The following is a 13,052-nucleotide window of genomic DNA, read 5'->3' as shown; positions in this document are numbered from 1 at the left end:
GCTATTTCCCTATGTCCCTAACAGATAGGCTCGCCCTATTCCAAAAGTCTCTAATATTCGCGTTGTCGTACATTTGCGGACCGCGGCGATGCGGGTTGCGCTGCAGTGTGGCGACCTAAAGTCCCTTGGTCCTCAAAGTAACGACACTCTCCTCCTCGGCTCCTGTTTCCTCCTTGATTCTCCTCACCTGCTTGGTGCACGCGCTGCACACGGCACGCTTTGAAGGCGAGGTGCGCTTGTCGACCGCAGGTATTGGCCATCGCTACTGAGCGCGCCAGCTTTTTGGCTCATTCTTCGCTTCTATATAGAAAACAACCTCACGCAAATGATTTGAGGCTTTTGGCCATACGATGAGTCACCTTTATAACCTATTGGTATGGACAGTGAAGCTTCTAAAAAAAAAGCGTGGCAGGCGGGAGCGCGTATGCGATAGTGGACTTTTGCTTTGATGCTTAAAAACGTTCTTTCGCTACGGATACAAAGCTAAATGAAATAGCTTGCACTTATTACATTGCTAAATTTATGTCCCCACTTACCTCTATGTCATTCGTTACGACTGTCGTTAACAGTAGGCCCATGCGGGAGCATGTTTTCTGATGGCGTATTTTGTTTTGGAATGCAGATAACCATCGCGAGAATTTGGTTAAAATTTGTTTACGCACAAAGTTACAGTGCTGCGCTAATGGTCAGGTACAAGTACAACATGCGGCAACGGCATTAGGTGAAAGACACATTTTGTATGTGTCTAACGAGTTTGTCCAAAAGAGTACTACTTAAAAAGTTACGCACATTTAACAACTTTTTTAGCCTTATACTTGAAGAACTTAACCGCTACTTGTTCGAGGTTAGTGCTTTAGCGCTTTCGAACTATGAACACAGGAAAGAGGCGAGAAATTTTGATGACTATACAGAAGAGGTTAGTCCTTGCTAAAGAGTTGATTTGCTATTCCTGGCTGATTGGTGATCAAGCGTTGAATGAAGCAATCATAAGGTGCTTAGGTGTTTACGAAGAGTTAGTTTGGGTGGTCGTTTCGATGCTGTTCAGATATTCAGTTATGCTTGTTCCTTGAGTGATTCACTGTGTAAAGCTTAGGAGTACAGCGTTTTCCGGTATAGTGTGTGTCGATAATACGTGCTTAGAGTTCAAATTTCGCGCTTTTTGGTGGGGACTGAGAAGCATTTTTGCGTTCATGATTTGCCATCACATATGCCTGCACCTGATTTTAAGTAGTACGATGTTTTTATAGCCGTACATGTGCGCTGTGGTTTCGTCGCCATCTCAGCCGACTTGTTTTACTGCGGTTTACTGACACTTACCGACCCCTTGATATCAAATATCGTTCGTGCGACTCATCAGCGAAAAATGAAGCCGGCGGCAGCTGTTCGTTGGTGCGGGCAGTGAAACACTCGAGTGTCGTTTGGTTTTGCCAGCGGCTTGGTTTTGCAAAAGGGTTCTGCTATCCCAGTTGGAATGAATTTTCCCCTAACACACGCGTACTCAAGAATGCGTACAACGAGGAAGCCGTCGCAGCCGGCACTTTTCTCTCCTCATTCATGCTGCAAGCTTAAATCTAGTGCCACCTTGTGATAATTTCATTTTAATTATCGAGCCAACAAATAGCGGGCAAGAACTTCGTAGTCAGCGAGAGAACGCCACCGCCACGCCATTCACGGCGCACATCGGCGAAAACATTCACGGCACATGCCGCTTTTCACATACGGGAGCACTTCACTGACCAAGCGACTGACCAAGTGAGCACTTCACTTACCAAGACATAATAATAACATGCTTTTAAGTGTAAATAATACAGTAGTGGCCCGTCGATTTCTGTTTACTCATCAATCAGAAGACGGGCGCCAGGAATATGTCCACTTTGCGTACCATGCCGAAGGGTTCCGAAAACACATAAAATGCATTTTATTTCCCTAAGTTGAAAAAAGGGATTTTCAAGCGACCACCGTCTAATTTGTGCATGCAAGCTCCTTAGTGCAGAAAACAGCGCGCAGCAGACGACGCGGGGCGGGTATGGCCATGGTATGGCTCTGCCCTTGTGACGTCATCGATCAGAGGTTGCCAGAGCAGCAAGTTGCTCGCAAAAGGAGAGCGACAGCAGCAACATTATTGAAACATCAGTCAATGAACGCCAGGAGAGAAGTCCATCTCCGCCCATCGCCCCTAGCCGTCGGCCGGAATCCCTTGGGACACCATAATGTCCTGCTGCACGTTAGGGTCTGGACTGCAAAGCAAAGCCTCCCAGGATGCGAGAGTCCGTGAGCTATCGTACTTAGTCGAACATAACCACACCATGTGGACCAAAGCTGCTGTCTCATCGCAAAAATTGGCAGTGGCTTAGCTCAGCAAGGCCAGGATATAGGTAGCGAAAGCAGTTTCGTCTACTGACGCTTAGGTAGCAACACGCCGTCGTTAACGTTCAGCAGCTTGGCGGCGTCTTTCGCGAGACGTTCCTCTCGCCATTGGTTGTTGTATCATGAGGCTCCCCACTTTGTCCTTTAGAGTGCTGGCTAAATCGAGGCATCTTCCTTGGCCGAGCAGTCTTTGAATGCACTTCAACAAAGTTTGATGCCTTCCCATGCGACGGTAGCTGACGTCACTTCGGTTACTCAAGTCAATAGGTTCGGGAGCATCGACCCTTCTTCGAGATTATTAATACCGCTAAGGTCCGTTACGTGAAAGCCTAGGCATCTATCCATATGACAGCGATTGGAGACAGAGTGCGAATAGACTCGAGCGAGCTCTTGTTCGCACAATACCAACGGAGCGATTGAGACATCTTGCGTCTTTCAGAAAGAGGGTTTTCTACTCAATAATGAATTCCGGATCTCAGCCGCACTTCAACTGAACTTCAGCAACTCTTCAGTCGGCTGGCGTTATCTCAGGCTGTATTGCGCCGCCTCTTGTGAACGCTCTTTGGGAGGCATTGAAATCTGAAGAAATTAATCCTTTAGAGACATAGTTTTGTGAAGACGTGGTATGTCACAACCAATGAATAAGACAGGAGCGCTGACTCGAGCCCGCCGCATTATATTCAACTCGTGCGAATAATGCCACGCTGACCTCACTAGCTCAGTGTATGCCTGCACTTCCCCATGTGCTGCCTTTCTCTCCGCCATGCGTCTTTGTGATGTTCTCTTTTTTTTTCCTTCCTTTTAGGCTAAAGTAACGAATTATTCATAGCCTTCGTCTACCACTGAGGAAAGCGAGATCAAGAATTCAATATACATTATTGTGTCAATGTGGCCTAAACTGCATAATGCAAACATTCGTTTGGGCAGTGGTGCAAGTGGGGTGTTCCAGCCCCCTCCGGTCACGCGCGTGCCCATGATGTGCTAATGTTCACCATGCGCTGAAAACTGAATGCACAGAAAGCTAACATTCGGAAAGTCTAGTGCTTCTGAAGCTACCTCCTAAGACGTGCGCTTTCAGGCAGCAAAGTTTTAGGGTTACTGACGAAAAAAGTGGTGTCCTACACAGTGCATAGATTGGTTAATGTGACTCGTTTCGTACTACATCCCATAGATCTAGCACAACAATGGCATGCTGGGCCAACACAAGTTGGATGCCCCTCCCATTATTTCTCTTTCATGTCCACGGCTTCCTCTCCCACTCAAAGAAGTGACCATCCATTGCCTACGAGATGCCTCCATATCGATATATGCTTTCTTACACCGTGGTAAGGCGGCGCGCGAGCGTTATGGCGTCTCCAAAGGCTTTCTGCGCGTTCTCGAGAGATGGCGCTGACGAGCCGTCTTCGTAGCTTCCCATTTACCGTTCGGACGCTCCCTATATTGCTCCGCTTTCCGTGGTTCCTTCCTACGGTGTGCTCGCTTCCCCATTCGCGTTTCGGACGCTCACGCCGCTAGAGTACTTCAAGGCAGTGCGCGTGCGAGTTAACTCTGTCCATGTTTCAACTCTAAATTTACTTCTGTGTCCAAAGAGCGCTTCAATATTTGTTTGTAATCAAGTGTTTTAAGCTAGAGGATATCACTCTGCGTCACTATTTGGATTACTTCTGCAGCGAATTATTGGTGCATTACAAAGAGATGGAGTTGAAAGCCACTCTGCTGGAGTCTCTTTTCGTGCGATGCTTGGTGATTTTCACGGGGATTTTGCTTTCGAAGACAACTGGGAATAACAGCAATGAGGAAGACCAACATGAAGGTATTGAACTGAAACACGCAGTATTAAATAATTGTTCATTGCTCACAGCATATTTTATCCCCAGTATTTTTATTGTTTTTAAGCAAAGAAATGTTACAAATCAGGAATATTGGGAGAAAATGCCGATCATATCCCCTGGTTCCACTTTTCATTTGTTTGCCGTAACAAGTTAGGTATTGTTCAAGAGTGTATATGCACTCTAGATTCACGCTAACCACTAGGAAACTACTAATTTAGGTTAAGGCAGTGACTACAGTGAGGGGGCCCGTCACTTTAAGATCTAGGCTACAGTGAGGGCGCCCGTCACTTTAAAATGTAGGCTACAGTGAGGGGGCCCGTCACTTTAAGATCTAGGCTACAGTGAGGGGGCCCGTCACTTTAAAATGTAGGCTACAGTGAGGGGGCCCGTCACTTTAAGATCTAGGCTACAGTGAGGGGGCCCGTCACTTTAAAATCTAGGCTACAGTGAGGGGGCCCGTCACTTTAAAATCTAGGCTACAGTGAGGGGGCCCGTCACTTTAAAATCTGCGCTACAGTGAGGGGACCCAACGACTGCCGTGACGCGAGACGCTGCTTGCACTGTACGTTGTCAACGGCTCAACGCAGTCCCCCTTGCCTTATTCTTTGCGTGAGCCTGCCGCGGTGGCTCAGTGTTTATGGCGCTCAGCTGCTGACCCGAAATACGCGGGTTCGAACCCGGCCGCGGCAGTTGCATTTCGATGGAAGCGAATTGTACTGCGATGTCGGGGCACGTTAAAGAACCCCAGGTGGTCGAAATTCCGGAGCCCTCCACTACGGCGTCTCTCGTAGCCTGAATCGCTTTGGGACGTTAACTCCACAAAACCAAATCTTTGTATGAGCGCTGATTGCTTTGTAGCCGTTGCGCTAATTGGCGCACTATATAGTAATTTTATTGTCTTATTTTGGCGTTGTTCTACCGAGATGTTTGTGCCGTTGCCAGTTCATTGCTTTTTGGCCGATGACCATTCTGTCTAATCCGACATCTCGCCACTGCGATGGGCGTCAAGGTCATAGCTCAGACAGAATTGCCAGACATGAGGAAAGAAGCGTCCTGCTTTAGGAAGAAGGGAGTGGGGTTTAAAGCCTCCATGCAGCGTTAGCACACATGGTGCAATTAAATTCGGGATCGAGCCAGGCGTTCGGCTGCAAAGTGTGGCACTTCCTTGGGGCAGTGGCAGCTCATTAAATGAGACAGGCATAATATCGGAGGGTGTATAGAGTGTATCATTAACTGAGTAACTATACTATGGATGAATTTGAACTGTTTAAGGATGCACAGCAGAAAATACTAGTACCTCCACTGGTACGTATGTAATCCATACATTCCCCTTTGCACCATGGCTTTTCAAGGAAAGCAGCCCCTCCTTTAACTGAACTAGTCCTGCATATGTTTCATCAGCATGGCCTTTGCAGTGGCTACTCAGCTTCAAGGAAGGCAGTGATTAGCCTTCGACATGTTGCAAGTGAACTAGCTGAAGGCCGGTGTCCAACCACGCGATGTAAATGGCAGCTTTACATTTCCAATGGCTGAACTTCATTATGTGCAGTCATGGTATTGGAAGACACTGTCCTGTAGAATTCCTGCCAACTTGTCTTGATACTGGGTGCGATTCAGACCTACTCGTGCTTTTTGGGCGACTGCATTGCAACAGCCTGCAGATAGACAAGTTAGACAGATGTGATCTCCCACGACTATGCATACCATTGTGAATCCTTTGAGCAAGTTTGTAATGAACATGCAATTTTAGTCTACTTACTGACAGTCAGGCTTTCCTGCATCATAGCTAAATAGGTTTAGCGCATAAGATTGTATACAATCTGACAGAAACATGCACGACAAAAAGTTTCACATAATTCAGGGCAGGGGAACAAATTTTTATTTCCATGGACTGGATTTGCATATGTGTAAGTGGCAGCATACCGCATTAAAGCCGAAAGCACAGACGTTCTTATAAGTGGCACATAACAAGTACAACAGCACAGCAATGGTGTCAAGTTGGTCGTAACAAGACATGGTCCAATAAATTATTGGAGCACAATTATGCACAATTTGTACAGTCAAGCAACGACAGCATGCGCAGTTTTGACAAATTGGAAAGAAAAAGACTTGAAACAAATGAAGCACAATCTGTTCAGACAAGCAATGATAACGCACAGTAAAAGCGACCATAGCACGCGAGGAACTACTACACACAAGATGAATGCTAACAAGAAAGCTGCATCACCTTGCTAGCCTATGCATAATGCTTGCTCTAATTAATATGACTGCCCCTGCATGTACTACACAGCTACTAGTATCGCCCACCATCGATGCCCTGTGGACTTCAATATTTGCACGCACAGTATACAGGTTCAGACAATACTGGTAGCTGAAAGAACACTCCGGCGCCGGGAAAGCAGTGAAAACACTACACAAATAGTACTTGCATGCTACCAAAGAGGGGTTATTTGCATTCTGTAACAACTCTCGTTACAAACCTTGTCACCACCACTACAAACGCTATCATCAGTAACAGATCCAATAGTCCTGGCACCTGAATTATCTTGAATCAGCAGCTTGTCAATAGTGGTTGCTCTCGCTGAATATTCTACATGTCTGAAATGGTTTCACCTGTTTAGCAGAAGCCTGCTGCTCGAGAAATCTCCTCCAGAATGTCACTTTGTTAGCATTTTGCTACAGTTACAGTCCTGCTCGGCTGTGTTTTTTTAAGTCTGTCCTATTTGTGCTATGCTTTTCTTGGCTTACGACAGATGCAGACTCCCAAAGGACTGATGCAGAAGGTTTGCTAACAAATGGATACAAAAATGGTCTCATACCAACTGCACGCTATTTTTACTTTTATTTTTGCCCTTCAGGGTGTCACAGTGTTCACTGCTATGTATGAAATAAAGAATAACTTTGAAATACAATTAAGCCATTAAATTCTGTTGCACTGATCATACGACAAATATGAGCTACATAGATATGTCCAGGAAATGCCCGCATATTTTCACATACAACTTTCAGACATAACAGTTTCGACAAAACCACACCTTATTTGTAGGTGCAGATGTCACAGATGCACATTTAAAGTGCAGCCACCCCAAGCACGCGTCACAACCAATGGCATCATCACAGACCTTTTGCCGACATGCACTACATGTCCATAAACCAAGATTGCGCTTCTGAGTTAATGTCGCAGTGAGCGCAGCCCAGCCATCATTGGTGAAATAGTTAAGGATTTCATCAATCTCGATTCTGTCATCCATAACTGCTGAAGGAATTTTCTCAGGGACAACTTCAATGTCTGCTTCACCAATCTTGTGTCCACTGAGAGCTTTTTCTGCTACATCTACTTCAACAAACCACTGCAGCATCATCGTCGCACGTTGAAGGGGTGCCTTCATTATAAATGGTGTCGGTCTCAGGCACCTTCTGTTCTTTGGAAGGCCAACAACTGTCTGACCTCTCCCCTTTGGTCGGCCACGATGTTTTATTCTTGTGGGCAGAATAACATCTTCGAGTGCACCTGAAGAAATATGAGCACGTGTAAAACTGTGTAGAACTAACAAAAAGATGAGGGTACATGCAAATGGCTTACCCTCAAGTGAAGGAGCTGCACGTGCGCTGCTTTGAGGCGGTGGCTGCTGCTGACCACCTGAAAGAAAATGGGCACATGTACAACTGCATGCAACCCTTAGAGAGGGGATGAGCACGTGTAAAACTGTGTAGAACTAACAAAAAGATGAGGGTGCATGCAAATGGCTTACCCTCAAGTGAAGAAGCTGCACGTGCGCTGCTTTCAGGTGGTGGCTGCTGCTGTCCACCTGAAAGAAAATGGGCACATGTACAACTGCATGCAACCCTTAGAGAGGGGATGAGCACGTTTAAAACTGTGTAGAACTAACAAAAAGATGAGGGTGCATGCAAATGGCTTACCCTCAAGTGAAGGAGCTGCACGTGCGCTGCTTTGAGGCGGTGGCTGCTGCTGACCACCTGAAAGAAAATGGGCACATGTACAACTGCATGCAACCCTTAGAGAGGAGATGAGCACGTGTAAAACTGTGTAGAACTAACAAAACGATGAGGGTACATGCAAATGGCTTACCCTCAAGTGAAGGAGCTGCATGTGCGCTGCTTTCAGGTGGTGGCTGCTGCTGTCCATCTGAAAGAAAATGGGCACATGTACAACTGCATGCAACCCTTAGAGAGGGGATGAGCACGTGTAAAACTGTGTAGAACTAACAAAAAGATGAGGGTGCATGCAAATGGCTTACCCTCAAGTGAAGGAGCTGCACGTGCACTGCTTTGAGGCAGTGGCTGCTGCTGTCCACCTGAAAGAAAAGGAGCTGAAAGTGAAGGAGCTGCAGCAGGGGTGTCGTGCTCGGTTAATTTAGAGGGAACTGAACTTAATGCCTCTTCTTGTTCTGGGCATTCAATAATGACAACTGCTGACCCATTTTCTACAGCTGTGATGAACTGCTTTACAGCTGCCATCAAAGCTTCAAACCTAGACATTGGCTGCTCAGCAATCCGTGATGCCAATTGCTGCAATGCTTCACTGCATTTCCTGTATTTCTGAATCTCTGACAATATTTTTGGCCTTCGACTGCTTTGCACGCCATAGACAGTTGAAGTCCCAGGTGCATCTTCAGACGGTGCTGCAACTCTGCAAGTCTTAGCATAGTATGCCTTTGTCCAGCGTTCAGCGATACCAGACATTGAAAATGCTGACAGGCCTTCCAATCTTCGCATGTGGAACATATGTTTGCAGGGAATTCGAAGAGCACTATATGTGGGGCATGTGCAGTAGTCACTACTTGCTGACACTGAAGGGGAAACCTCGTTCATGTTCTCAGATGCTCTCAGTTGTTCACGCACCCTCTTAAAGCAATATGGTGTGACAACCTGTGCAAACTTGCTCTCGTCTTCAGACAAGTTTAGGATTGCAGGTGCTTTCAACAAAGACTCAACAGCACGCTGGTCCCTTTCAATACGAAGGCTGGTTTACAGTGCCATGAGATCACTGAAAAGCCGGGGCAAACTTTCGTATTTTGAAACAACTTGCATTACTTTCTGGTTGATAGATTCCACCCTATTGTTTGTCCTGTTGCCTAAGGTCAGTGACCCTTGCATTCCCGACACCCACTCGTGCCTGACCGGGTGCCAGTTCTTCAGGAAATACGCCATCACCAAAGGGCATTCCATATCTTCAATGCTCTGCAGCAGTTGTGAATACTGCTCATTCGTCCTTGCATAGCACATTGCCTGTAGCTTTTCGAGGATTGCATTCCGAAGAGCTGGTGTTATAGACATTTTCTGTGGCGTTATCTCTCTCCTAAAGGTACGGAGAACGTGAAAAAGGCAAATATAGAAATTTGCATTGGGGAATATTTCCCGAAGTACCTTTTTCTCAGTGAAGTCTTTGTCAGACATCACTGCAGATGTTCTGACCATGTTCTCACTACCAGAATTCACAACAAATCTGTGGAAGAGTGATCGCACCGTGTCCTCGTCTTCAGACACACACAGAAAGAACCCGGCAACCTCTGTGTGCCCATTTGAATCCTCCACACAGAGGAAGTAGAGTGGCAACCGCCTGTCATTAGTTTTGTGAATGGCATCCACAAATACTATTTCAGGGTAGTTTTGAAATGCTTTTCTCATGTATTCATCCTGGTAAAACAGCCCAATGAGCTCGTTGTTTTCCTCCCTGGCCAAAATGTCGAGGGTGCCTCCAGCTTGCCTAGCAATAGCTGCTATAGACTCCAGAGCTCCACTTGCACGAATTTCCTTGTTGGCTGCTGCTGCCTGCACATTACGCAGATCACGAAGGAGCACAATCTTTCCACTGTTCCGCAGGCTACTTTGCAGAAGCTTCTTGTTTGCTCCAAGGGAAAGGACTTTTTCTGTGTCATTGAGCAGCTGCCCGGTTAGTTTACGCTGCCGTGGCAGCTGCTCATAGCATCCCTGTAATGAAAGCAGTACAAATTGAGGCCCCTTATTTACTTCATAATTTACTTCGTAGCACACCTGCGACTTTGCAGGTGTGCTACAACACTTAAAATTGTTCCAGTTATGTTCGTTTGTTACATGCCCTGGCAATACAAGAATGTACAATATCGCACTACTGACCTTGCTGACAACATGGTTGTGCGCTGTCTCAACTGCTTTCACTTGAAGGGCGTGACCGTCCTGGGAGGCCAGTAACTTTATTCTGGCTTTGCAGCCGATCTTCGACGTCCTGTAATAAGGGAAATTGCGAACGAGAAAATGTCACGCGTCAACGAAGTCTACGTTTACAGCTCATTTGGCAAGAAACTCACTTTTGATTTGGTCGTGCACCTGTTGATCGGGAAGAGAACTTCCGACCACCATTAGTGCAAACATACTCAATCTCGGCAAACTTGAGAGCCGGGTCCACCTCTCTTGTCAAGCCTTTCTTTCTCGCTGCTGATATCGTTCGCGACGAATTCACCCAAAACTGGACGCAGTTATCGTCTTCGTACTGGTGGATGGCAGCCTGCAGGTCTTCTAATGACGAAAACGTAGCCCCCACGTCAAACGGGCCATTCGGCAGAACGGCGAGGTTTTCCATGCCGCAATGCACACACGAACCGAACAATACCTGGGAGTAGCGCGATGCGTGAAACACGTGCGTGATGTCTGCATCGCACGGGCGCATGGCGTACGCATCGCTAGCGGTGGCAGCGCCTCCAGGTGACGGAGGAAGCAAACAAAATTATAAAAATTGTAACGGCCTTTATTGGCAAGAGATGACTGATTGTGAAGGCCGGTTAGAGCGGGCAAGGACAGGTCCGGTCGCAGAACAGTTGATGCTCCCACCACGCGCCGCGCGTCGGTTCTGCTGCCTCAGCTGCCGATCGTCGTCTTCTCGCCTCGCCCCGCGCATCGGTTCTGTTGCTCCGTCTGCTAAGCGTCTTCCTCTGTACAAAATATATAATTACGTGTAACTGCAAGCAAACTTAAGCGTCATATTTAAAACAATTTATTATTTCCCCCTCACTGTAGCCTAGATTTTAAAGTGACGGGCCCCCTCACTGTAGCCTAGATCTTAAAGGGACGGGCCCCCTCACTGTAGCCTAGATTTTAAAGTGACGGGCCCCCTCACTGTAGTCTAGATTTTAAAGTGACGGGCCCCCTCACTGTAGTCACTGCCTTCGGTTAAAATAATTCCTTTAGCGTTCGCTGTTGGAAAGAGAAATTTTTAAATGGAACGCACGACTTGTTTTTGTGGAAATGAAGATGCCCGTGATGTTCATTTGTCTTTGTGTCCTATGAGACGAACGCTTTTTTAAATGTTTCCTGTCCAGAAGCACTCTAATTTTAAGAAGTGTAGAGATAGTGGGTAACGTTACCTCGGTGCAAGTTTTGGGGTATATGGATAGCGCTCACCGGGCAGAATAATGTATCGTTCTTTTCTGATCAGACAATCGCCTTTGGTTGGTTCCCTCATTCAAAGTGTTCTATATTAGTTTTTAAAGGAATCGGATTTTTCTCCTCGGTGTTATGATCAAAATAATGTTGCTCTCCTTTGCCTTGCAGTGATATAGTGATCGCACCGAAATGCTCCAGATTTCTTGTCTGGAACTTAAGCGATGTTATTTCTCCCATAAGAATCAAGTCCTACTTGCACTAAATTTGAAGTTTAGTTGAACAGATTCTGAGATTTGGGATGATATCTTTGTGCTGCGCTCTGGGATCGCTCAATGTGTAAAATAGGCGCAGAGAACTGCTAAAAGGGAAATGTCTGATGCTTGCGTATTGGTGGCCGAGGCGTTTTCACGCAGGCTATTCTTAAGCCATTTCAAATGAAATAATCTTAAACTTTATCGGCAGTTTCAGGAAGTTCTCGCACAATTTAAGCTCTCAATAGTTCAGCAGCATTGTCACATGAAACAGAATAGGGGTGAGCAAGCAAGACAATTCCGAAATCGAATAGAATGGGAAAGCGCTGCTTTGCTAACGGATCAAATATCAAAGCTGAAGTTAGAAACAGAATTGAATACGATTCGAAGAGTGAAAAAACCGAATCGAATATGAATGGAATATTTTACGGTAATATGTTAAAAAACGTATAATCATGCAATACACCGAAGCATTAGTGATGGCCGTTCGGTAGTGTACTGTCTTTTAGAATGTTGTAGCTGCAGCGGTCGGAAGCAGCCGCACCCGTCTCCACTAAGGGGTACGCAAAACGATGTCAGTATTCTATCTTTGACTGTGATGAAAAACGTACATGAAAATTATCTTTTTCTAATTGTATCGAAATGAATAAATAGGTGCCATATCTAAGTAGGTGAAAGAGGCATGTTCGACCAGCCATGGCCTTCGAGATCCGGTGTCACTGCAAGGCTTGCTAAACCAGCCTGGGACCTCTGGTGAAGCCCAATCACGGAGGCCATGTTTAAAAATTATCAACACTGCCACATGAATGGACTGTGTCGGTCGCGGCCCCCGTTCTTGAAGCGGTTCTCGAAGAAAATTACGGCATGTCTCATTGGAACTTAGTGCCAATTATTGGAAATTTACGTAAAAAGTTGAGAACATATTCAATTCGTTTTGAATAATTTATAACCTGCATCATCTGATTCCATTAGCGAATGGACACATTTAAAGTGCAAGCAAACAGCGGAACAATTAAGACAGCATAAGAAAGGACAATACTCGTGCGCTGCTTTAATGCTGTCTCAGTTGCGCCTCTGTTCTCTGACATCACGCACCACCTCGCCGAACAATGCGTCACACTTAAAGCTAATGTTCATTGCATACCCCACGAAGAGCGCCACCGTTTCGCATCGCAACGCCTGGATCACGTGCTCTAAATCGCCAAGTCGCAGATGCCAAAAT

The 13,052-nt window shown here is 46.2% G+C and overlaps 1 protein-coding gene across 1 annotated transcript; it reads right to left on the bottom strand.

Annotated features, from left to right (window-relative positions):
• Window positions 1-7,554: 7,554 nt before the first annotated feature.
• Window positions 7,555-10,869, bottom strand: LOC149337183 (uncharacterized). The gene is made up of 8 exons (XM_089553370.1): window positions 10,508-10,869; window positions 10,317-10,425; window positions 8,459-8,515; window positions 8,290-8,346; window positions 8,121-8,177; window positions 7,952-8,008; window positions 7,783-7,839; window positions 7,555-7,698 (listed from the first exon to the last, which is right to left on the bottom strand). The coding sequence occupies exons 1-8, from the start codon at window positions 10,864-10,866 to the stop codon at window positions 7,675-7,677; spliced, it is 777 nt and encodes a 258-aa protein (XP_089409496.1). The 5' UTR covers window positions 10,867-10,869; the 3' UTR covers window positions 7,555-7,674.
• Between the last annotated feature and the right edge of the window lie 2,183 nt (window positions 10,870-13,052).

The sequence above is a fragment of the Amblyomma mixtum genome, chromosome 7, assembly GCF_055824585.1.
Source record: "Amblyomma mixtum isolate Tamu chromosome 7, ASM5582458v1, whole genome shotgun sequence".
NCBI lineage: Eukaryota > Metazoa > Arthropoda > Arachnida > Ixodida > Ixodidae > Amblyomma > Amblyomma mixtum.
Note: the sequence above shows the minus strand (reverse complement) of the source record. Positions and strands in the feature narration are given on the sequence as shown.

What these genes read in the sequence shown, in the direction of transcription:
- LOC149337183 (XM_089553370.1), bottom strand. Translation starts at nt 10,866, where the DNA reads ATGCGCCCGTGCGATGCAGACATCACGCACGTGTTTCACGCATCGCGC. An exon ending in GGTGCACGACCAAATCAAAA is followed by an intron (nt 10,426 to 10,507) that starts GTGAGTTTCTTG and finishes CCCTTATTACAG; the next exon opens with GACGTCGAAGATCGGCTGCA. An exon ending in TGCAGCTCCTTCACTTGAGG is followed by an intron (nt 8,178 to 8,289) that starts GTAAGCCATTTG and finishes ATTTTCTTTCAG; the next exon opens with GTGGTCAGCAGCAGCCACCG.